This window comes from Podarcis muralis, chromosome 14 (assembly GCF_964188315.1).
Source record: "Podarcis muralis chromosome 14, rPodMur119.hap1.1, whole genome shotgun sequence".
Classification (NCBI taxonomy): domain Eukaryota; kingdom Metazoa; phylum Chordata; class Lepidosauria; order Squamata; family Lacertidae; genus Podarcis; species Podarcis muralis.
This window is the reverse complement of record NC_135668.1, coordinates 48,499,601-48,523,953: the sequence shown is the minus strand read 5'-3', so window position 1 is coordinate 48,523,953 and position 24,353 is coordinate 48,499,601. Positions and strand designations below refer to the sequence as shown.

General features: G+C 46.8%; 1 protein-coding gene across 3 annotated transcripts in view; it reads right to left on the bottom strand.

The window, feature by feature from the left end:
* The window catches only part of CACNA1H (calcium voltage-gated channel subunit alpha1 H), a 370,065-nt gene that overhangs the window by 17,177 nt on the left and 328,535 nt on the right, over positions 1-24,353 (bottom strand). For 2 of the 3 annotated variants that reach the window (XM_077918649.1, XM_077918651.1), the window contains exons 23-31: positions 23,262-23,387; positions 22,718-22,807; positions 20,706-20,919; positions 10,861-11,012; positions 9,986-10,095; positions 8,933-9,066; positions 7,594-7,664; positions 4,593-4,671; positions 2,451-2,572 (exon numbers count right to left, since the gene is read on the bottom strand). In XM_077918649.1, the coding sequence (XP_077774775.1) occupies positions 2,451-2,572; positions 4,593-4,671; positions 7,594-7,664; positions 8,933-9,066; positions 9,986-10,095; positions 10,861-11,012; positions 20,706-20,919; positions 22,718-22,807; positions 23,262-23,387 (1,098 nt within the window). The remainder of the gene's footprint in view (positions 1-2,450; positions 2,573-4,592; positions 4,672-7,593; positions 7,665-8,932; positions 9,067-9,985; positions 10,096-10,860; positions 11,013-20,705; positions 20,920-22,717; positions 22,808-23,261; positions 23,388-24,353) is intronic. The other variant, XM_077918650.1, reaches the window with a different exon arrangement.

The window sequence follows — 24,353 nt, the reverse complement described above, 5'->3', positions numbered from 1 at the left end:
GGAAGTGAGAGCTGGACCATAAAGAAGGCTGATCACCAAAGAATTGATGCTTTTGAATTATGGTGCTGGAGGAGACTCTTGAGAGTCCCATGGACTGTAAGAAGATCAAACCTATCTATTCTGAAGGAAATCAGCCCTGAGTGCTCACTGGAAGGACAGATCCTGAAGCTGAGGCTCCAATACTTTGGCCACCTCATGAGAAGAGAAGACTCCCTGGAAAAGACCCTGATGTTGGGAAAGATGGAGGGCACAAGGAGAAGGGGACGACAGAGGACGAGATGGTAGGACAGTGTTCTCGAAGCTACCAGCATGAGTTTGACCAAACTGCGGGAGGCAGTGGAAGACAGGAGTGCCTGGGGTGCTCTGGTCCATGGGGTCGCGAATAGTCGGACACGACTAAACGACTAAACAACAACAACAAGTGCTGGCTGGGGGTGATAGAAGTTGTAGTCCAGAACATCTGGAAGACACCTGGTTAGTGAAGGCTGATAATGCCAGTATACTGGAAGAAGCGAGGATCACCAGTATCGAAGCAATGATTCTTCAACATCAACTTCATTGGACTGGTCATGTTGTGCAATGCCTGATTATCGTCTACCAAAGCAACTACTCTATTCCCAACTTAAAAATGGAAAGCGTAATGCCAGTGATCAACAAAAGAGGTTTAAAGACTCTCTCAAGGCAAATCTAAAAAAAAAAAAGTAGTACACAGTGGTACCTCAGGTTACATACGCTTCAGGTTACAGACTCCGCTAACCCAGAAATAGTGCTTCAGGTTAAGAACTTTGCTTCAGGATGAGAACAGAAATCGTGCTCCGGCGGCGCGGCAGCTGCAGGAGGCCCCATTAGCTAAAGTGGTGCTTCAGGTTAAGAACAGTTTCAGGTTAAGAACGGACCTCCGGAACGAATTAAGTTCTTAACCTGAGGTACCACTGTAAACACCGACAACTGGGAAACACTGGCCTGTGAGCGCTCCAATTGGAGAACAGCCTTTACCAAAGGTGTCATGGGCTTTGAAGACGCTCAAACTCAGGATGAAAGGGAGAAATGTGCTAAGAAAAAAGCATGCCTGGCAAACCCTCACCATGATCAACTCCTGCCCGGAAACCTATGTCCCCACTGTGGAAGGATGTGTGGATCCAGAATCGACCTCCACAGTCACTTATAGACCCACTTTTTAAACCGTGTTTATGGAAGACAATCTTATTCAGCTATGAGTGATCGCCAAAGAAGAAGATCAATGCAATCAGCACTCTGAATCAGGACTGAAAACTACCTGGGAGCCAATGAAATTAAATCAGGAACAATACATTCACTTCTTTCTCACCTTAGACAGAATGCCCTTTCTGTTGAAATATGAGCCATCCCATCAGTATTGGCATACCACCGGCTCTTGAAGACACTCCGGTTTCTGCAAGCATTGCTTCCTGATCTAATTACCGTATTTTTTGCTCTATAAGACTCACTTTTTGCCTCCTAAAAAGTAAGGGGAAATGTGTGTGCATCTTATGGAGTGAATGCAGGTTGCACAGCTATCCCAGAAGCCAGAACAGCAAGAGGGATCACTGCTTTCGCTACACAGCGATCCCTCTTGCTGTTCTGGCTTCTGGGATTCAGAATATTTTTTTTCTTGTTTTCTTCCTCCAAAAACTAGGTGCATCTTGTGGTCTGGTGCGTCTTATAGAGCGAAAAATCCGGTATATTAATGTCTATTTTTGCGTCTTTAATTGATATGCTTTTTGACCAGCTTGCTTTAACGGGCTACTAGCCATGATTGCTATGTTCTGCCTCCACAGCTGAAGGAAGTTATGCTTCTGAATACCAGTTGATGGAAACTGCAGAAGGGGGAAACTGTGGTCAGATCCTGCTTGGCCACAGTGAGAACAGGATACTAGACTAGATGGGCCTGATCCGGTAGGCTCTTCTTATGTTCTTGCAATTATTGTAAATTTTAATTATGGATGTGTTTAATGTTTTGGTGGAATTGTTATATTGGGCACAGATTCTAAAACTGGTTTTGTACTTGTAAGCCGCTCAGAAGCCATTTTGGTATGTAAGCAGTACAGTCGTGCCTTGGTTTTCGAACAGCTTAGTTCTCGAACGTTTTGGCTCCCGAATGCCGCAAACCCGGAAGTGACCGTTACGGTTTGTGAACTATTTTTGGAAGCCGAATGTCCGACGGGCCTTACGCGGCTTCCAATTGGCTGCAGGAGCATCCTGCAGCCAATCAGAAGCTGCACTTTGGTTTCCAAGCATTTTGGAAGTCGAACCGACTTCTGGAACGGATTCCATCTGACTTCCGGGGCATATAAATTGAGAAAAAGTGACAACGATAACTCTGATGGCTGAATCCTGTGGTGACCCTGAACCGATTCTCACGGTGATGTCAAACTGTGGTGCCCAGAAATGAACCAGTTGGGGGAAAACGACACGGAGGGCTTTTAACTTACCTTCATGATCCCGTTCCAGTTGTCTCCCGTTGACACCCTGAAGAGGGTGAGGAAGGCCATGCCAAAGTTGTTGAAGGTCGCATGCCGGCTCAAGCCCTCACAAGGGTTGTCCTCGCTGCAGTCTGCGAGGGAAAGGGAGTGAAGCCAAAACAGAGCCAGAGTGTGAGTGTTGGAACAAGCTGACCGTTGCTCCACCCAGCTAAGCTAACTCTGCGTGGCGTTTTAAAGACAAAGGATGTGCTGGCAAGAGCTTTCTCCTCCTTGTAAGCCTGGCTGACTGAGCTTGGCATTTAGAGCACCCTCTAGACTGCAGGGGGACGCGGGTGGCACTGTGGGTTAGCCACAGAGCCTAGGGTTTGCTGATCAGAAGGTCGCGGTTTGAATCCCCGCAACAGGGTGAGCTCCCGTTGCTCGGTCCCTGCTCCTGCCGACCTAGCAGTTCGAAAGCATGTCAAAATGCAAGTAGATAAATAGGTACCGCTCTGGTGGGAAAGTAAACGGTGTTTCCGTGCGCTGCTCTGATTCGCCAGAAGCTGGCCACATGACCTGGAAGCTGTATGCCGGCTCCCTCAGCCATTAAAGCAAGATGAGTGCTGCAACCTCAGAGTCGGTCACGACTGGACCTAATGGTCAGGGGTCCTTTACCTTTTACTAGACTGCAGGACTGGCTTGCCTGAGCACTCCATCCCCTGTAACCCCAAAAGGCCAATTCTGACTTACTAGCTGTATAAAGTCCCAGCCACAGAGTTCGCTTCTCAGTCTAAGCAACTTGTCTCTTCAGTGGAGACAGGGAGCATAGGAAGCTGTCCTATACTGAACCAGACCCATTGCTCCATCTAGCTCAACATTGCCTACACTGATTGGCAGTGGCTGTCCAGGGTTTCAGGCAGGGGGCAATCTCCAGCCTTACCTGGAGATGCCAGGGAGTGAACTGGGGACCATCAGAATATTAAAATACAATAGTCTGTTAAACGTTAAAAGCTTCCCTAAATAGGGCTGCCTTCAGATGTTTTCTGAAAGTCTGGTAGTTGTTTTTCTCTTTAACATCTGGTGGGAGGGCGTTCCACAGGGTGGGCACCACTACCGAGAAGGCCCTCTTCCTGGTTCCCTGTAACTTGGCTTCTTGCAGTGAGGGAACCGCCAGAAGGCCCTCGGAGCTGGACCTCAGTGAATGATGGGAGTGGAGACGCTCCTTCAGGTATACTGGACCAAGCTTGTTTAGGGCTTTCAAGGTCAGCACCAACACTTTGAATTGTGCTCGGAAACATACTGGGAGCCAGTGTAGGTCTTTCAAGACCGGTGTTATGTGGTCTCGGCGGCTGCTCCCAATCACCAGTCTAGCTGCCACATTCTGGATTAGTTGTTGTTCTGGGTCACCTTCAAAGGTAGCCCCACATAGAGCGCGTTGCAGTAGTCCAAGCGAGAGATAACTAAAGCATGCACCACTCTGGCGAGACAGTCTGTGGGCAGGTAGGGTCTCAGCCTGTGTACCACATGGAGCTGATAAACAGCTGCCCTGGACGCAGAATTGACCTGCACCTCCATGGACAGCTGTGAGTCCAGAATGACTCCCAGGCTGCGCACCTGGTCCTTCAGGGGCACAGTTACCCCATTCCCTTAGGTTCCTGCTCTCTTGTTGCCAAACCTCCTGCTATCTTCCCCTGCTTCCTGCTTTGGAGCCTGAGACCCCTACAAGAAAACAAAAACAAAACCCCCCAACAAAACGAAATGAATCTAAGCACAGTGTACTTTCATTCACATTCCTTGAAAAAAAGGGTATCTGTCAGACTCTATCTCCCAACAGCCCCAAGCAGGACAGCCAATGGCCAGGGATGATGGGAGCTGTGGTCCAGCAATATCTGGAGAGCCACAGGTTCCCCATTCTTGCTTTAGATCAGCTAATCTCAGCCTCGGGTCCCCAGATGTTGTTGGACTACAACTCCCATTATCCTTGACCACTGGTCCTGCTAGTTAGGGATGATGGGTGTTGTAGTCCAACAAAATCAGGGGACCCAAAGTTGAGCAAAACTACTCTAGACAGTCAGATTGCCACATCTACATAGTCAGCAAGAGCAAAATAGGAAAAATGGGAGAGAGAGAGAGAGAGAGGGAGAGATAGGGAAGGAAGGGGAAATAACTCACCTAACTTTCCAAACAACTCCACTCCCAGGGCAGCATAGATGAAAAAGAGGAGCATAAAGAGTAGGCCGAGATTCCCTACCTGGAAGAAAAGACAGTTAAAGAAGGGTCAGGCAAGTGGGGTGTGTGTGTGCGCGCAAGTAGAGAGGAACCATTGCATATCAAAGGCCAGTCTTTCTGGTGTTTCTGTCTCTTGGTCACACTGAACTTTATGCTCCCACACACAGTAGTTATGAGGAAAGGAAACTATCTTTCCAAACCAGACTGCGTCTGCATGCAGTCAACCTGTTAAGTTATGGGTGAACATATCAGACGACACAGCGATCCTTCAAACAGCTCTTGTTTATTCACAGGCCAGAACAGAACTGAACTGAAGGGTTCAGCCAGCCTGCTTATATAGAGCTCCACTAGAACACAACAGTAACAATTTTCTGTAACTATCCAATCACTGAACGTCACTTTCAATCCCTTATTTGCATATGTGGACCTGAGTGAAAACTATCTACAGTATTCCCCTGCTGGCCCAGGGTGAGAACTTCAGTACATAACACAACCTCTCCTCCGCCCTTTTCATGCCCTTTCTGGTTCTGGGAGACAAGCGGGGAAGGGAACTTGTCGCAGCAGGAGGGGGAGACACTTGTGACTCTTCATCAGCCTGACTCATCTCTGCCTCTCGCCCTCTTTCCTCTCCTGCTTCTGCCTCTGATTCTGGACTTCTCTCTCCCACAGACTCTCCCAGCTCACTAAGCCCTGTTACCTCTCCAGCTTCTGACACTTCCTCCTCTCAGTCTGCCCCCTGTTCTCCCTCTGACCACTCATTGTTGTCCCTCCACCACTCCCCGGGCTCTGAGCCTTCTTCCATTGGTGTTTCCCCAGCCACCACTCCTCTACGTCCAACCAGTCCGTGACATCCTGGCACTTTATACGCCCTCCTTGCAAAGGATGCCAGCTGCATGGGATCAACTGCTCCAATATGGGTGCCTACTGCAGATGTGAGACCGTAACAGGTCAAAGAGGCTCCCAGGTTGCTGGACGCATGTGCAAAAGGGGCCCCTTGCTGCCAGGATCAGGCCTACAGTGGGGAAAATAATCCCCAAGTCGGCTCCTGTTCTGCTCGCCATCTGACGCGGCTCTGGAAAATTATGCAAGTGGGTATTATCCTATCACAAATAATCACGATCCCTTGCTCCTCTGCCTTCTGGTTCACTGCAGAAAACCACAAATGGCTGGCTTCCCGCTGGGAACCATCAGCTGAAGAGATGGGCGGAGAGCCGGCTTGAAAATATGACTCTTTAGCAGCGGCACATGGCACATAAGGGGGGGGGGGGAGATGATTTTTTTCCTGATTCCGAGCATGCAAAGTCAGGGTGAAATCTGCCTTGGGCACAACTAAGTGCATTCTGAGCTTGATGGAATAAAAAATAAGAATCAAAATTCAATCCTGAGAAAATCTGCACCCAGTTTAAATGATGCAAAGTACACATACCATCTGATTTACATATATTAAGCTGCTGTGGTGGTCAGGGCAAGCGGGATAATGTATGCTCCACCCTCATTTCCAAACTAGGGATGGGTGAACTCCACACCAGGGGAGGCTTGATGTTCATATAAAGGACTTGGGGCCCCTGGGAAAATTGGATTTCCCAGGGTCCCTGGAAACAGATGCAGCTTAGCCACATTCCAGCAGCTAGCCAGGAAGAGAGGCGTCCAGTGAGACCTTCACATGAAGCTGTTCCTAAAAGCACAGCTCTTACAAGAGCATGACTCCTCAATGGTTTAAATGTCTCTTGCTGAGTACTTGCAAGAATTCGAGGACACATTTCAGTCAGTTTTTTGGGCGCAGGGGAAAGACATTTAGAGATATTTTTTTTAAAAAAGAAATTGGGTCCTCCTTTATTAAAGAGGGCATGTATTGTGGTGAGACCTGGAAACCAACACCCTATGTTGTGAGTGGGTACGATTGGTCAGCCACAACACCCAATGGGTAGGTCCCTCGAAGCTGGGTGCAATCTGGCCAATGGGACGCAGTCCAAACGGTTCGAGGGACCTATTTATGCTCATGCACGTGACCCAGAGCTTCCTCTTTTGGCATGTGCATTCGGAAAACCCGCCCACCTCTCCCTATTTTTAGGGCTTCGCGCTTGACCTTGCTATGCCGTCGTGTGTCATCTGTCATTGGGACAGGGGCACGGCAGGAATTTTCCCCACTTGGCTGATTGGCTGGTGCCATTTGGGGTTTGCCTGCTGCGTTGCAAATTATCACAACTTGTAAGGTTGCGGATAGGCTCTGGTTCAGGTGATAGGGATGGGAGAACACTCTCACCATCCCTATGTGAAGGGTATTCCGTTAAAGGAATCCAGGGACTCAATGGTTTGGTCAACCCCTGAGAGGGGGCTGTGCCCGTGTCAGAGTCCAGGGAGACATTTGGGTGGCAGAGTTAGCCCGTTCCCGGCTTTCCGCTTATCCAGGTGTTCACCCTTGGCTGACCTATGCTGGTGCCCTGGGTCAGCACTCCCTGCATGGCAGGGAGCTAGTCGAACCATAGCCTATGCAACCAGTCACTTTCTGTAATCAATAAAGTTGTGGACTAAATTCTGCCAAAAACCAAAACCAAAATTTGAGTCAAATGTGAATTTATTTAGGGGGGAGGTTTCTGGGTCTGGACACGCAAAAAACCTGAGAGTAATGCTGTCTCTTTTTATCAGTGCATTATTCATATTCTAAATCTAAACCCCACCACTTATCTGCATCCAGCCAGTCTATGACAATGACCAAAGGGTTCTGGGTCAGCATTTTTACACAATAGTGGCATTTAAACCCATTGTTATGGAATTGCTGCAGAACCTTCCAGTTCTGTTCTCATGGAAGTTCCTGGTCTACAGTTTTAGAAAATGCTGTTCAGATGGTCCCCCCTTTTGGGGGGGGGGGAAAGACCCCACAAACCCCCATTCCCAGAGAAAACAACAACCCAAAGCCAGTTCATTCTGGTGCTGGCAGGCTTACCTGCGGGAGGGCTTGGACCACCGTGTCCAGCAGTGCCCGCATCCCTGTGGCCATTTTGAGCAGCTTCAGTACTAGAAGGGAAAACAAAGGGATCAACAAACAATGGAGCCTCCATTGTTCTTCAAGTGTACCTTAAAGAAGAAGATGCCCTAGACAAACCATGGTGCAGGCCTGCTGCGTTCTTGCTCCGCTTGTAAAGCACCCTGGGAATATCTAGCTGGTCATTGTTGGAGATGGGATGCTGGACCAGATGCCCTGCCTTTGGTCCTGCCCAGCAGGGCTCACTTTAAGTTCCCTAACAATTCCACTAAAAGTGAAGAAGGCTAATTCTGTCCGAGGAAATAACAGATGGGAGAGAACCACCTTGGACGCCAGGGCTGGTAGTCAGTGCTGTGCTATTTCAAAGTGTTGGTGATGACCTTTAAAGCCCTAAACGGCCTCGGCCCTGTATACCTGAAGGAGCGTCTCCACCCCCATCGTTCAGCCCGGACACTGAGATCCAGCGCCGAGGGCCTTCTGGCGGTTCCCTCGCTGTGAGAAGCTAATCTACAGGGAATCAGGCAGAGGGCCTTCTCAGTAGTGGCGTCCACCCTGTGGAACACCCTCCCTTCAGATGTCAAGGAAATAAGCAGCTATCCTATCTTTAAAAGACACCTGAAGGCAGCCCTGTTCAGGGAAGTTTTTAATATTTAATGCTGTACTGTTTTTAACATTTGATTGGGAGCTGCCCAGAGTGGCTGGGGAAACTCAGCCAGATGGGTGGGGTATAAATAAATAATAATAATAATAATAATAATAATAATAATAATAATAATAATAATAATAATTATTATTATTATTATTATTATTATTATTATTATTATTATTATTATTATTATTATTATTATTATTTTCCTACCCAGGGTGACATGTTTATCAGTCAGGTAAAGTAGTGATTTGACTGAGGACATGTCTATAGCTCCCATCAGCCCCAGACAGAATATGGTGAGTGATCTGGGATCTGTCATCCCTGTTTTAGGGAGCTCGGTGGTAGAGCACATCCTTTCCATGAAGAAAGGGTTCTCCTCTGACAAGTAGCCCTGCTAGTCCTCCAGAAGCAGTTAGACATCCCAGACCACTCGCCATATTCTGTCTGGGGCTGATGGGAGTCAGAGTGCAGCAACAGCTGGAGGGCCACAGCTGCCCCAACCCTGGAGTAGACAGTACGGGCCGAAGGCTCCAATCCTATACACGCGTACCTGGGAGTAAGTCCCATTAAACTCTGCAGGGCTTACACTGTAAACAGACCCCGGCTGGCTTCCTATACTCATAGGAGCACCTCACCAGACCCCAGATTTACCTCTAGCAATTCTGAGCACCCTCATGATGCGGATGATGGTGGGGTTGATGGGCAGAGCGGCGTTCATCTCAATCTCCTCCAGTGTGATGCCCATGATTGACAGCAGGACAATGGCAAGGTCCAGTTGGTTCCATCTAAGAGGGTAGACATGGGAAGGCAGAATAACAGGTGGTAATGAGAGTTGAGATTTGCAGAACTGCAAGGTAGATTTCTAGTCTTAATAAGCACCCAACACCTTGATGAATAGAAAAGTATGCCAATATAACATGGGTGCAAACAAATATATACCTTCTGCCTCTTTCTATTACCACTTTCTATCTGTTTCTCCTGGCATCTCTCTCCCTTCCTCTCTGTTACTCTTGCCAAGGGTCCAAACTGATTGCCCATGGGGAGCTTTCAAAATTACCCCAAGGGCCACACAAAAATAGACAAGCAGCCCACTCCTGGTGTAAAACAAGCATACCAGTTTTTCACTTTAGATGGATTTTAAATGACTTGGGGTGCCTTTCAACCCGACAATTCTATGTTTCTATGACTTCATCAGCAACATGTCAGCCCGGACACTGAGGTCCAGCTCTGAGGGCCTTCTGCTGGTTCCTTCACTGCGAGAAGTGAGGTTACAGGGAACCAGGCAGAAGGCCTTCTTGGTGGTGGCACCTGCCCTGCAGAACACCCTTCCATCAGATGTCAAGGAGATAAATAACTATACAACTTTTAGGAGACATCTGAAACAAGCCCTGTTGTATAGGGAAGTTTTTAATGTTTGATGTTTTAATGTGTTTTATATTTTGCTGGAAGCCACTCAGAGTGGCTGGGGCAATCCAGCTGGATGTGTGGGATATAAATAATAATTTAATAATATTGTTAAAATTAAGGGTCAACCAAACTGAGTCCAAGACTGTGGGTTGGCTGTTTGCTCAAGCACTCATGCTGCTCATCCAACAAACAAAACTGCCCTATTTGTTCCCACCTGTACCCAATTTGGGCCACAGACAATGCTCTGGGGCTTCCCCCTTCCCCTCCTCCAGTCTAGAATGGAATAAAGCTTCTAACCTGTCTTTGAAGAATCTCCGAAACCCAAATGCTACCAGTTTCATCACAGCTTCAAACACAAAGACAATGGTGAAGACGTAGTTGCAGTATTTCAGTGCTTCATCCAGCGACTGCAAGGAATCAAAAGCAGGTGTTACAGAGGTGTTCCCTGCAATATTTAACTTCCCACACACAGAATGCACATGCGCAACGAGTCCAGCTCTTTCCCCCTGACCCTGCACAGGCCAAACTAGATGTTAGGGTCAATCAGAGTGGGAAAGCTTTCTCAATATCTTCTGGGCAGCCTTCCAGGGAGTCACAGGCCAGTTCCTGCAGCACAAAGGTAAAATTCACGTGAGTTGCTCCACCCACTTTTGCTTCTGCCTCTGCGCACCCCTGGCATGCGGTCCCCCTGAAAGGTTGCTCAGGAGGTAAGGCGATCCTCAGGCTGAAAAGATCTCCACACCCTCTGTATTCTCACTGGCAGTAAGCACCCACTAAAAGAGCCTTGCTATCTGAAATACTTGCTGAACGAGAGAGCCTGGGAATTGGGATCTTCTGCATGCAAAGGAAGTGCTCTAGCACTCAAGAAAGGCATGTTGTCCTTGAAGAATTATTGTAAACAGGTCAAAACGTTAGCAGGATTACAGTAAATCCAGCAGTATAAAATAAGTAGAGATAAAATGTGAAAAGGGGGGGATACATGGAGTGATTAGAAGATAACCAAAAGGAACCATGGAAGGGCAGGGCAGTCAATGATCAATGTATTGTTGTATTGGTTAGTGTATAAATGTGGGAAATTTGAAACAGAAGAATTATAAAAAGGAAGGAAGGAAGGAAGGAAGGAAGGAAGGAAGGAAGGAAGGAAGGAAGGAAGGAAGGAGTGTTGTCCATACCTTGGGTTGGTTGAAATGCTCCATTGACATGGTGATGACATTGACTCCGATGATGAAGGTGATGAAAAGGTCTAGGTAGTGACTGGTGCAGAGCATGTGAATGTACTTCCGGGCAGGCGAGTAATCAGCATAGTATGGCCGCCGCTGGGCTTCTGCAGAAAGAGGCAATGGAATACACAGCCATTAGCGCTGTCCTCTGTATTTTGGGGTGCAAGGCATGCTGGCAGGGACAGCCACATGATTTCCCTGCAGGTGGGTGTATTCAATGACTCAAATGCCTTTTTTTTTTTTTTTTTTTGGAGGGGATACAGCTGAGAGTTTCAGGGAGAAATGGAATGTCTCAAGCCCACCACGTAAGGGACACAAGGAACAGCAAAGTATTTTGGAGAAATACGCCACCCACAAAGAAATTAAGCACGTCTCTGTCATACTCCAGAATTATTGCATAGGGGGAGAAGGTCTCAGGGTTGCCCTGTTCAAAAATTACAGATTGGTCAGGGTTGGTGCAAATCTTCTGAGATCTTTCTTCTGTGTTGTTATTTTCTTTTTTTAAAATAAAAACACAGATCTTCTTGTGAAGTTTGCTTCTTGTGTTGGTTTTAAGAAGAGACACTCAGCCATCCCCAGACCCATCTGTTTTTTTGTTTTTGTTTTAAAAAACATAGCAATTGCCTTGCTGGATTCATGAAGGATAAGACTATCAAGAGCTAATAGTCACGATGGCTATATGCTACCTCCAGGATCAGAAAGCAAAATTCCTCTGAATCTCAGCTGTGGGAGATTGTGAGTAGAAGGGTACTATTGTGCTCATGTTCTGATTGTGGGCTTCCCATGGGCATCTTTGGAGGTCGGGCCTGTTTGCAAAAGGGCTTTTAAACAGCCCTACACTGCACTTTGAAGTCCCAAATCAGGATTATTATTTTTACTGTATTTACTCGTATCAAACGCTCACCTTTTTTTGGCCAAATTACGTTGTGAAAATTAAGGTGTGCATTAGATTCGATGGCGCATTTGGCTTGAGTAAATACGGTACTTAAAATGCCTGCTGAAATTTAAAAAGTATTCATCAAGTGCAAGAACAAAAACAGGGAAGGGGGCCTGTTTGATCTCAGCCAGGAGGGAGTTGCACAGAGCTGGGACTTCAATACTCAATTCATGTCTCCTGGGGAATACGAGACGTGCATCTGAGTCATAGGAGAACTACTATCAGGGGTGCAGCATAATTTTCTGTGGAGGTATGTTCTGATGCAGAATCTTTTTTTTATATAATGATTTTTTTATGTTCCACTTTGTATGCTTAAAAAATATTTTATGATCAATACTGGGTTTTTCTTGGTGGCTTTTATTAAGAATTCAAGAAGAGCCTGCTATATCAGGCTAGTGGCCAACTAGATGCCATGCCACAAGCAGGGCCTCAGTGCAAGAGCAACTTTCCCCTCCTGTGGTTTCCAGAAGCATTGCTGGCTCTGGAGGCAGAGCATAGCCTCCATAGCCTTCTCCTGATTTTCTACAATCCTTTTTAATAGCCACCCATGTCCATTATGGCCTGGAAGATGCCCAATTGCCATTGGGTGGTGTCAGGGAACTGACATCGGAGCTAGAGGTGGAGGGAAGGCTCTCAGATGATGCTGGAGAAGGGCCCAGCAGGGAGAGAGGCAGCTCAGCAGAGGGGGAAGCAAATCAGCGCAACACCAGGGATAAAGGGGGGCAGATGGGGGAATCGGCGAGAGGGCTCCAGGACTCTTCACTGGACACCAGCGGGGAGAGCACAGGTCCTCCGCTACCCACGCCCTCCCTGCGCAGAAGACTTCCGCGCAGGGAGAGTAGGAGGAGACTGGGCGTCAAACAACTTTTATGTTGGAAAAGGTTTAAGAAACGCCCACTGACGGATTCTGCTAGTGACTGAGGCAGCCACGAAGAGAAGGGCTGTCCAGACAGAAAGGTTTAACAAGGCAATTTAGCTTGGAGAGGCGGCAGCTTACGCACGAGCAACCCCATACTCATTACAGGTGGCATCTAAATGCTGTTGATCATAAAGAAATACTATGGATCTTGAGAGCTGGAAGATGCGGAAGCAGCCAAACATATAAAGAAAAACAATGAGGCATAAGACTCACATTGGGTCATTATAAGAACTGTAAGAACTGGGGCCTGAGTTTATTGTTTTCCTCTTCCCTCTTCATTGCTTTTTCCTTTTGTATCTTTTTTTTTCAGGAGGAAGGCACTGTCATCTTTTATTATTATTTTTAAATGACCTGCAAACCATTTCTGGGAACATTTTCAGCTAAAGAGCAAAAGTAAAGATTCTTTCAAGAAACAAGCAAACTCCTTGAGCTGCCCTTGCGGCTGTGGTCCCCGGCCCTTGACCTTCTGAGTGCTTTCCAGCTGACGTTAGTGCTGCAGATTGTTTTGCTGATGCAAAAGACAACCGGATCAGAATGTACCAGCTTAAATAATCAGATCAAAAGGAAACCAGATTGGCTGGTGACCCTTCAGCTATTAATCTCCCCCAGTCCTCTCTTGATGGCTAAAAAGGACGTTTCAGATGTCTTTTGACCAGGGTCACCCATGTTTCTCCCAGCCAAGCAATCTGAAAGCAAAGTAGAAAGCAAATGTTTTTTTTCTTTTTCTGGCTGGGTGGATTCTAGCTCTCAACGTTATTTGCCAGAGTCTCATAAATCTGCTCAGAGCAGACAGGCGGACTGTGTGCTGCTAGCCTGGCTAATCCTACTGGCCTCCGTGTCAAAAGCAAGGCTTTGGATGTTTATGTAAAAACAGGAATGCAGTTGTCCATGGGGGAGGACCACATGGCAGAAATAGCTTTGCTTGCGCATCATGCAAAGACCGAAACAAAGACAGGTGACAACGACTGAACTCTATTAACGCACCAGTTTCCAAAAGCCTGATGAAAGAAGAATCATCACTGTGAGTACTGCCCAAATACGGACAATCTTGAAGCCCAGTCCTGTGAGCTGCATACCTGGATTACAGTGATGGCTCCCAAACTTTCTCATTTTGGAGCCCCTTTTGCTGAACTTCTGGCAATGGAATCCTGGGTATGGCAAGGATTCTGGGTAGTTCTAACACAGGAAATGCAGGCTCAGGGGCCAAAAGGAGCTCTCAAAGCCATAGCTCAGAAGATGATGGGCTGGCCACCTCTGTTGAACCAGCAGCACTAGAGGAAGAGGTGTTGGAAACCAACCCAGCCCCCAAAACCATGACTAGGCTTGAGCTAGACAAATGAGGGGGATTTGAATTGAGATTCCTAGAGTATGCACTCTCGGAGCCTACATCTCCAGGCCCCACATCCCTAGGAACTGTCATCCTTCTCGAGTCTGAAAAAAATTACCTAGAAGGAGAAGGTGCAAGAATCCAAGCTAGAAGCTTTCCTCCTTTAAAGGAGTCTGTTCCTCAAGGAAGGTGTGGAGCATGGGAAGGGTGATCTGACTTTGGAGGAATAAAAGGCTTCAATCCAGTCCTAGGTTTCACTGGAGCACAATGCTTATTTGGAGCTCTCCGTGGTGCTGAAACCACTGGGCTGCTTTGTACTCTCTAGGTTTCTTGCCAAGGTAGCATGTCCTGCTACAATCTTGCTTCTGGCCATCATCTGCTGCCTTGGATATTGACCCTTGCTTGTTTGGCACAATGTACTTGCTTCTGGCCCAACTAGATCGACAGCCCAATTGCAAACCCTGACCAGTGGAGCCTGGTCCTTGCAGAAACCTGACAGCAGGCCTGTTGGAGTCCTTACTGTTGTCCTTTATGAACTGAGACGGGTCCCTAAAACACATTCTAAGGCTGCACCCTACAGGTGAAATGCTGGTTGTGGTGGTCAGGCTAGTTGCCTAGCATGATTTGCCACACAGAGGCACTCCTAATGCATTCCTGATAAGGTATCCTAGTTACTGGCTCAGAAGAGCAGTGGGTGGGGAACCTGTGTCCATCCAGAAATTGCTGGACCCCATTGCCCATCAGTCTCACCCAACAGTCCTGGGAGATAGGAGTTGCAGTCTTGGAGGGCCACAGGTTCTGGAGACTTATGAAGCAAAGTCACAATTGATATGGTACAGTGTGCAGGTATGGTACAGTAATTCAGCAAGGGGGCTAGGAAGCTCAGGTTGACATCTCAGGTGGGTTTGAGAAGACAGAGTGAAAGGAAGCGCTTGGAACATCTTCAGTACACGGGTGAAAGAAAGGAGGAGTCCTTTCAACTTGGAGACACACACATAGTAGCACCCTGACAACACTGGAAGTGACATGCAACAAGGTGCTCATGCTCTGTCCAACAACGCATGCAACGTCCCTTAGAAGAGATGCCAATTCATGCACGGTGCAAAGGTGAGGACGCACAGGGGTGTGCCACAGCGGCGGCAGCAGTGGCCAGGGAATGGTGGGCTTGACTTCACTCTTCGTTATTGTGACGCGGGACCAAGGCATAGCCCCACAGAAGCCAAAGCACACATTGCTGCACGAACATATGTGAGGCAAGTCTGGACTATGTATGTTTCCTTGATACGCTCCTGCTTCCCTTGGGGCCATGAAGCTCCAGGACAGGTCTCACCAACAGCTCAATTGTGTGAGATTCTGCACACACCAGAGGCCCAGGAGTGTTGGGGGTGGGGGAGAAGAAGTCCTCTAGGACAGTGATGGCCAAACTTGGCCCTCCAGCTGTTTTGGGACTACAACTCCCATCACCCCTAGCTAACAGGACCAGTGGTCAGGGATGATGGGAATTGTAGTCCCAAAAACAGCTGGAGGGCCGAGTTTGGCCATCACTGCTCTAGGAAAAGGAAACTCTGGGGCATTCATTTCATAACTTAAAATAAACCGACAAGAGACCATCCCATGCCTTACCAGCGAGAGATTTAATCTGGGCACACAGATAAATTTCCCACCTCCCTGCTTAATACAGAAGAGACCGAGAACTTTCTCTCTCTGTGTGGTTAATTTTTAGATTTCTCCAGGGGATGCATTCATTCCAATAGTCCCTTGGAAGCTCCTCCTGAAGGTTTGAATTGGTTTGTTCCGTACTCTGTGTCGGGGGCGGGACGGGGAGGGATAACACTTGCCAGTCTGGCATGCCAAGGACAAAAGTGGTTTGGAACAACACAACGGGCCCCTCAACTCCAAATGCCTACCTTTGACCTAGCTAGCTAGGCAAAGGTGTATTTAACTGGTTTGGGGGATGGCGACAGATAGATGGCGGGTCAAGTTGAGCAAGTGGGAAATTTGCTAGCTATGTAGCGTTCTGCTGATGTTGAACTGCACTCCTTCCTTCTGTCCATGGCTTCTCAATCGTCATGATGCTCCTCTGTCCCTGAAACCTGTTCTGAAAACTTCTGAGAAGGAAGCGGCCATGTGGGTGAACCTTCTTCCCACTTTGACTGGTGTTGTTGATTCAGCCATAGCATCTTTCCCCATCCAGTTAAAAGTGCCAAGTGATACACGACTAGGCCAAGCCTGGCTCAGTTCTGCTGCAACTCACAGATATGACCACTGGCCACGGACACACACTCACAGATCCACCACAAGCCACAGAGAAGGAGTCGCGCGTCAGATCTTTCTGAGTCTGCCATCTTTTTTTTTTGCTAAGAAGTCACCTACAGAAAACCAAAGCAAGAGCACCCAAACCCTTCAGGATAGAAATAATGGGAGGAACCGCCTCCACCATTATTTCAGTTCTTTGTTACGGTGGGAGAGGGAGGATATGTTTAGATCAGGGGTGGGACCAGACACTACACATCCTTACCTGCCTCTTGGGACTCACCCCAGGTAATACACCTCACCACCCCGTCTACTCCATGCCCTCCTTGAGTCTTATGCCCAGGGGGAATGTTTCTTCCTTGCTTAAGAGGAGGGTGGAAGTGTGTGCAGGAACCTCTGAGTGACTAGAATGTGACCTGTGATGCCAAGGTAAGTGTTGTATCCATTGCCCCACTAGCGTGTGACCCCCCAGAATGTTGCCTACAACTACCATATTGCCCCGAATATAAGCCGCAGCTTTATTTTCCAAAATCCGACTGTGAAAAGTCAAAGTGAGACTTATATTTGCAACCAGCCTCCTGGCACTACCACCCTGAATGAGGGATGGGGGTGGTGGCAGCCGACACTGGCTTCGGGAGGTAGTGCCGGGAGGCGGGCACACAGTGTACTCAAAACCAAGCACCAGCCGCCCCCCCTTCAGGGCGGTAGAGCCGGGAGGTGGGTGCACAGCGCGCTCGGAACCAAGTGCCGGCACCGGCTGCCCCCTCGCCCAGGGCGGTAATGCTAGGAGGTAGGCCGCACCCACAAATAAGCCTTCAAATTTAAAGATGCGGCTTATTTGCGGGTGTATCTTATATTCAGGCCAATACGGTAAATGTGGCCCTCAGCTGAAAATCACCAGTTGTGTGGTCTCTGCTGAGGATCTTCCCCCAGTTCCTACTGCTAGGCAGACTAGGGTTTCATAAGAGGCTGTGGCGTGTAACACACCAGGATGTTGCTTTGAGAAACATCCTGAGATAAAACAGGTTGTTGTGACCTGCGAGATGAGGCTCCTGCTGCAAAGATCTTTGCGGAATTCCTTCTAGCCAATCATTCTTATTTAAATGTTGCTGCTGTGCTTTAAATTTACATTACACTGCCTTGTTTATACTGCTCCTTCTGTTCTCATTGCCTTGCTTGGCTGTTTCAACATTGCCCTGCCTTGATTTTTTTTTTTGGTCTATTCTTCTATGGAGTTGTTTCAATTGATGCTATTATTCTGCTGGTGCTTTTAACTTTTTCCATTATGTGCCAATAAGCCATTTCAGTGACTTTGGTTGCAATCGTGGGTCCATGGAGCTGATCGCAGGCTCTGCTTCTATACCCCAGTGGATTAGGTAAAGGGTAAAGGGACCCCTGACCATTAGGTCCAGTCGTGGCCGACTCTGGGGTTGCGGCGCTCATCTCGCTTTATTGGCCGAGGGCGCCGATGTACAGCTTCCGGGTCATGTGGCCAGCATGACTAAGCCGCTTCTGGCGAACCAGAGCAGTGCACGGAAACGGCGTTTACCTTCCCGCCAGAGCAGTACCTATTTATCTACTTGCACTTTGACGTGCTTTCGAACTGCTAGGTTGGCAGGAGCAGGGACTGAGCAACGGGAGCTCACCCCATCGCGGGGATTCGAACTGCTGACCTTCTGATTGGCAAGCCCTAGGCTCAGTGGTTTAACCCACAGCGCCACCCGTGTCCCTTGCCCCCAGTGGATTACAAAAATGCAAATTTGAACCCAGATTAACGGTGCCGTTTCCTGACCCCAGTGTAAACAAGGAGTTCACCCCAGAATTCCCCAAACGAATAACCTTGAGCTTGATCTGATCATGGCTATTTACGACCACATGGCAGCTAAATAATATTTAGGGCAGGCATGTGGTTATGTAGGGCAGAAAGAAAAAACACAAGGAAGAAACCAAAAGCAGGTGTTCCTGCCTTCACTGCCCCCCAGGGATGGACCATATTGAGCTTCAAGTATCTTGGGCACTTAAGAAACTGGAATGGAGGGAGCAGGTGGAATTTTGTGAGACATTTCCAAGATTGAGGCAGGCAGGAAAGACGCCCAAGGAAGATTCGTGTCCTCAGGCCACCTACAGAAATTGTTGCAGGGAGCTCAGCGACGGAGAACAGAACCGGAGTGGAAAAGTAAACCTTTCCTCTGCACTTTCGGGAGGGCAGATCTCAGAGCATCCCACACTTTGTGGCGCTCTTGCCCTTTCTGAACTCATCTCGCAGCTGCCTCCAGGCGCCCGTCTCCTGGGAGCGGAGGCAGAGCCGATTCTCATGGATTTACAAAGGAAATGTTTATGAAGCACTTAATATCGACTTTGCTGCTATTGGGGGGAGAAAGCCTGGGAGACTGCGATGGAGAGAAGCATGTGAACTAGCACACCCTCCCTCTCTCAGAAAAAAATATGTTGCGCTCTCTCAGATCAGCAGCCAAAGTGGCGGTAAAAGCATCAAGGCCTGGTCTGTGCTAAACATTGGTTTTATATTTTCATAGATATCAGCATTCATTCCAGCAGTGGTTGGAGGGTCAGTGTAGATGGTGGTGTTTATGTTTGCTTGGCTGGAAAATTGCAAAATTCAGCGAAGGGGAAGTCTAGGTGTTCAACACAACCCTACCTGTGGCACCCTCCTGTATCAACCTGCCTTTGTCTCAATTTGCTATTAAAACAGAGAGAGAGAGAGAGAGAGAGAGAGAAGGAGGGGGAAGAGGATTGTGGGAATATCTTTTGGCTTCCCCACCTACTCTGCCCAGAAGGCTGCCAGTCCAATCTAGAATCCCACCCACCCACTGGTGGGATAGCTGAATGTGCATCTCTTCTAAAGGGATTCCACCTTTGGCCTCTTTCTCCTCGACCCCCCAAGCTGGGAGTCTTCCCCACTTCCCCGACCCCCACGCTCTGCCATTCCCACCCCCCGCCCCATGCAGCATCTGTGTGGCATGCGGGGACCATGCACCGAGACCCTCTAAAAAAAGGAAGAAAGAAAAGAAAGTCAGCTAGTGGATCTGTTTTCCTTATTTAAAAACGTACCATAGGAAATCCCATCGATGGGCCTTAAATAATGTTGGTGATGCTTTAAGTCCCAGGGTTAGGGGCAACAGGACACCGTTGGGAATCAGAAACGAGGCAAGAGAGAGAGAGACGTGTGGCTGGGGAACCCACTGGAGATTTGGGTGGGTGCGTCCAATGTACAGGTGAAACTCGAAAAATTAGAATATCATGGAAAAGTTCCTTTCTTTCACTAATTCAACTTCAAAGGTGAAACTAATATATGAGATTGACTCATGACATGCAAAGCGAGATATGTCAAGCCTTGATTTGTGACCAATCAATGATCATGGCGTGCAGCTGATGAAAACCCCAAATTAACAATCTCAGAAAATGAGAATATTAAAGGAAATCAGCAAAACAAGGATTGCAAATCGAGCAAGATTGGACCTCTGAGAAGTAGAAGCATATCTCACTTTGCATGTCATGAGCCGATCTCATATATTAGTTTCACCTTTTAAGTTGAATTCCTGAAATAAAGGAACTTTTCCACGATATTCTAATTTTTCGAGTTTCACCTGTAGCATCCTTAACTGTGCCTGAAGGAACCTGCCAGTAACTTAACCCATATTTGAGGTTCATGTCCTCAGAATTCATACATAGGAAGGCAACTTGGACCTCCTCTGTGGACTTTGTTTATCAAAGATCTTCTTATCCCTGATCATCTAGCTCAGTATTGACTAGCAGCGGCTCCCCAAGTTCTCAGCTAGGAGTCTTTCCCAGCCCAGTTTCTGAGGATTGAAATTGGGACCCTCTGTATGCGAGGCATGTGCTTCACATTGAACTATGTCCTTTCCCTTAACAATAAAGTAAGATTCTAGACCTCATTGTTCTGAATGAAGGGGTAGTTCATAGGTAGCCTGCCATACACTATTGGTTCATCTAGGTCATTGAGGTCTACACCAGCTCCCCACAACCTGTTGGCCACCCAGGCACTGCCGGACTACAATTCCCATCATCCTCGACCACTGGCCATGCGGGCTGGTGCTGGTGGGAGTTGTAGTCCCTGTTTGCGGTCCTGGATATTTGGGTAAGCCGTGCTGAGTTTGCAATAGGAGCCAATGGAAGGGGAATGGTGGAAAGGTCAACTCTGACTCTTAAAGCATCTCCCAAAAAAATGGAATGGGAAGGAAAAAAGAGAGAGAGAGCGCGTCTTCTTCCGTCCCGTTGTCAAACCAAAGCAAACCAAAAAAGGAATCCGGGGGCAAAAGATATCTTGCTTTGGAAGCAGGCAAGGCTCAGAAAGATTGTGATTTGTACCGCTGTCTACCGACCAGACATGTATATCGCCTTACTCCTGCGCTTTTTCTCCAGCCTCCGGAGCCTCTTCTCCTCGCGCCGCCGGGCCTCTTCCGCTTCCTGGTGCTGCCGGCACTTGTGGAAGTTCTCCACCACCACCCCGACGAACATGTTGAGCACGAAGAAGCTGACGATGAGGAGGAAGGAGATGAAGTAGAGGAGCATCCAAGGGTTGTGGTTCTGGCTGGGCTGGCGGCGGAGGTGGGAAGGAAGCAGGGAGACAGAGAGAGACAGAGCAATGTGGGATGAGCATGAGAAGGTTCAATGGAGCCCACCATCAGGTAGTGTTTCTTCAACTGGCACCGGACTACAGTGCCCATCATCCCTGACCATTGGTCCTGTTGGCCAGGGATGATGGGAGTTATAGTCCACCAATAGCTGGAGACCCAAGTTTGAGAAACACTAGCATAAGGCCACACCACACATTTATTGCCAATTGATTCTTTTTATTGAGTTTCAATTTTTTAAAACAAATTAACAACAGATCAATTCAAATTTAAAACAAATTTACAAGTTGACTTCCCGCCTCCCCTTTCACTATGTTTCTTTTCTTTCCCTCCTTGACTGCTCCTTTCCTCTAATTTCTGTTCCACTACTTAAAATAATTTAACATTTTGTTGTTCATTTCCCACCCTTTCTCAGTTTCCATGGGCTGTGCATGTTTCAATTCCTGCTTAGACTTTTGTTGAGCTAAAACATTTCCCCAGTTATTCTATAAATGGGTTAAAATCTAATGGTAAGGATTTGCTGAACCAATAAATTGAAGCGGAATACAAAAAAGGGAGGTATGAGGAGGTCCGGGAAATAAGTTAAAGGAAAATAAGTAACAGAAAATATGTGTGTTTTTAACTGTTTTTATTTTGTATTTTTCTATTTTCTTTTTCATTTTTACTGTATTATTCTAAAAAAGCTTAATAAACATTTCATTAAAAAAAAATTCCCCAGTTATTCAAGTAGAGTTACTCTTCCTTTATCTATCCACATCGTAATGTTAAATCATATTTCTTCCAATGCATCTTATTCATCTTGCCTTTATGATTTCACAGTGCTCTAATAAGCAATGGCAAATGTATCCTCTTCTTTTACCCTAGCATTCTATTCAGACTCCATTCTATTCAGAGAGAGGAGCTACCCAGCTTTGAGATAGTAACTAGGCAATCCGAAGGGAGGGAGCAGCTGGGTGATACATCAATTGAGTGTGTGTGTGTGTATCATGCTTGCAACATGATACTGTAATAAAAAGACTATAAATCTACTGAATGCTTGTTAATTCTTATTGGGGAGCTACCAGAAGGGAACTCCCGTACTTGACAGGACCTGAGTGGTCTTTCTCTCCACCTGAGTCCCAGCCTCTTGCTTTTATAGGATTTGATTGGGGCATCCAGGACCGCTTGACAAGGAAAGGGCAGGTTTAAAGCGCTCTTGAATACTGCATACGCCGCTAGGATTTTAATAGCAAAAAATTGGAAAAGTGACTTAATCCCCACAAAAATCGACTGGCAAGCGAAGATGATAGAATACCTAGAACTTGCGAAAATGGCTGGGAGAATAAGAGGAAACTCAAACCAGAAAGTCAGTAAAGACTGGACAATATTCCAAGAACATCTCAAAAAGTACTGTGATAATGCGAATCTCCTGACAGATTTAGAGTGAGCCTTGAATTACAAGGAAACTATAAAAGCAAAATTTTCTCTTGATAAGTAACGGAAAAAATAAGAAAGTGCGTACAGATTAATAAGGTGTGAAAAGTACAATGAGGTGAATCAGAAGCCAAAGTATGTGTAATGTTAGATGATATGTGGTGAGTTAGTGTCTATGGTTTGTTTATGGTGTTTTTTGTTTTGTTTATGTTTTATGTAAATTGTTTTGTAATAAATAACTTTTTAAACAACAACAACAAACTGCATATGGCAAGCATGAAAGGATGAATATGCAAAGGCATTTAAATTTCTACCCCAATAACAGTGTTATGATCTTTAGCTTCTACCTGCTGGTCGATGCCAACTGCGTCTAATCCGTCATACATGATATTCACCCAGCCGTCTTTGGAGGAGAGGACAAACAAGGACATTAGGGCCTGTGGAAGAAAGGGAGACAAACCCTCTGTTTATGTGGTGGTAGGCACCTATAGGCTAGTGCTAGTGACGTCCTCAATCACAGATCACCAGGGCAGGTTTTTGTTTTTTTAAAAAAGAAGTGTCCTGAAATTATTTATTCTCTCCCCCGCAGCGTAAGATAGTGTATATGCATGGCAATGCATATATGGCACTTTAAATACATACAGGTTGGGGACCTTGAAGCATAAGAAGAAAGAATAAGACTCTCCCTAGTGGTGCAGCAATAAAACTGCTAGCACATTTGCAAAGCTAAGCAGGGTCTGGTATGGTTTCAAATTGGATGGGGGACCTGGTATCCTTTCTAACTCTACATTTCTATGATGAGTATTGAGAGTCAACACTATGTTTGGCTAGCAAGAAGTGTACAGGCGGAAGGCAAAGCTCAGTTTGCATGGTCTTCTCTCTTCTCCTTACCTGCCCCAAGTTGTCGAAGTTGTACTTCCGCCGGACCCACCTGTAGTGGGCGTTTCTGCAGTCGGCCTTGGTGGAGATGTTTCGGATGTCCAACCCCTCACAATGGTAGAATTTGCCTTTAAACAGCTGGGACAAATACAAACAAAAACCAGGGAGAGAGAGAACATGAGCCTTGCTTTATATTTTTATGAATGTGCAGTTTATAAATTCATAAGTAAGAAAAATAACCCGGGGTCAAGAAACCTGAGTGGTGAGCAGTAGATTCGGTACAAAGAAAATCCTTCACGCAGGATGGAATTAATTTGGCTGAGTAAATGTACCTGTCCTCAAGCCTGCATATTTACCAAGAGCAATGACTCCTTCTGCCTGAGAGATCAGGACAAGGCAGAGCTCCAAGAAGAAGGCGTTTCATAGTAGAAAAAGAGGCCACAGCTCCCAATATAGAGAATATTGGTCAGTTTTGGTTTCTCTCAATTTCTGTCCCCTCCCCACCCCCATCTTAAATTCAGGTTAGGGCAGGGGACAGCTGACAGAGTTAACAGGGGCTGCAGAAATCGAGAGAAGTGTTGGTGGACTTGACGTTTCCCCCCACATTTTGATTTTTGCTTAGCACACATATACACACACACACTCTCTCTCACACACAATTCAAGATATATTGCCAGGTCAAAAATTATGAAACTGTTATGATATGGACTTCAAACCAGTTTTGGACAATATATCCAAAAGCTTTAGTTCAGGTATATAAATATCTTAAAGAAAATTGTTTCAGTTTCTCCCCATTTCTCATGTTTCCAGTCAAGTTACAGGGAACCAGACAGAGGGCCTTCTTGGTTGTGGCACCCGCCATGTGGAACAACCTCCCTTCAGATGCGAAGGAAATAAGCAGCTATCCTATCTTTAAAAGACATCTGAAGGCAGCCCTGTTCAGGGAAGTTTTTAATATTTAATGCTGTACTGTTTTTAACATTTGATTGGGAGCTGCCCAGAGTGGCTGGGAAAACTCAGCCAGATGGGTGGGGTATAAATAATAATAAATTATGATGATGATGATGTTCAGATCTCCACATTTTTGTGTTAGGTGTTCTTTTT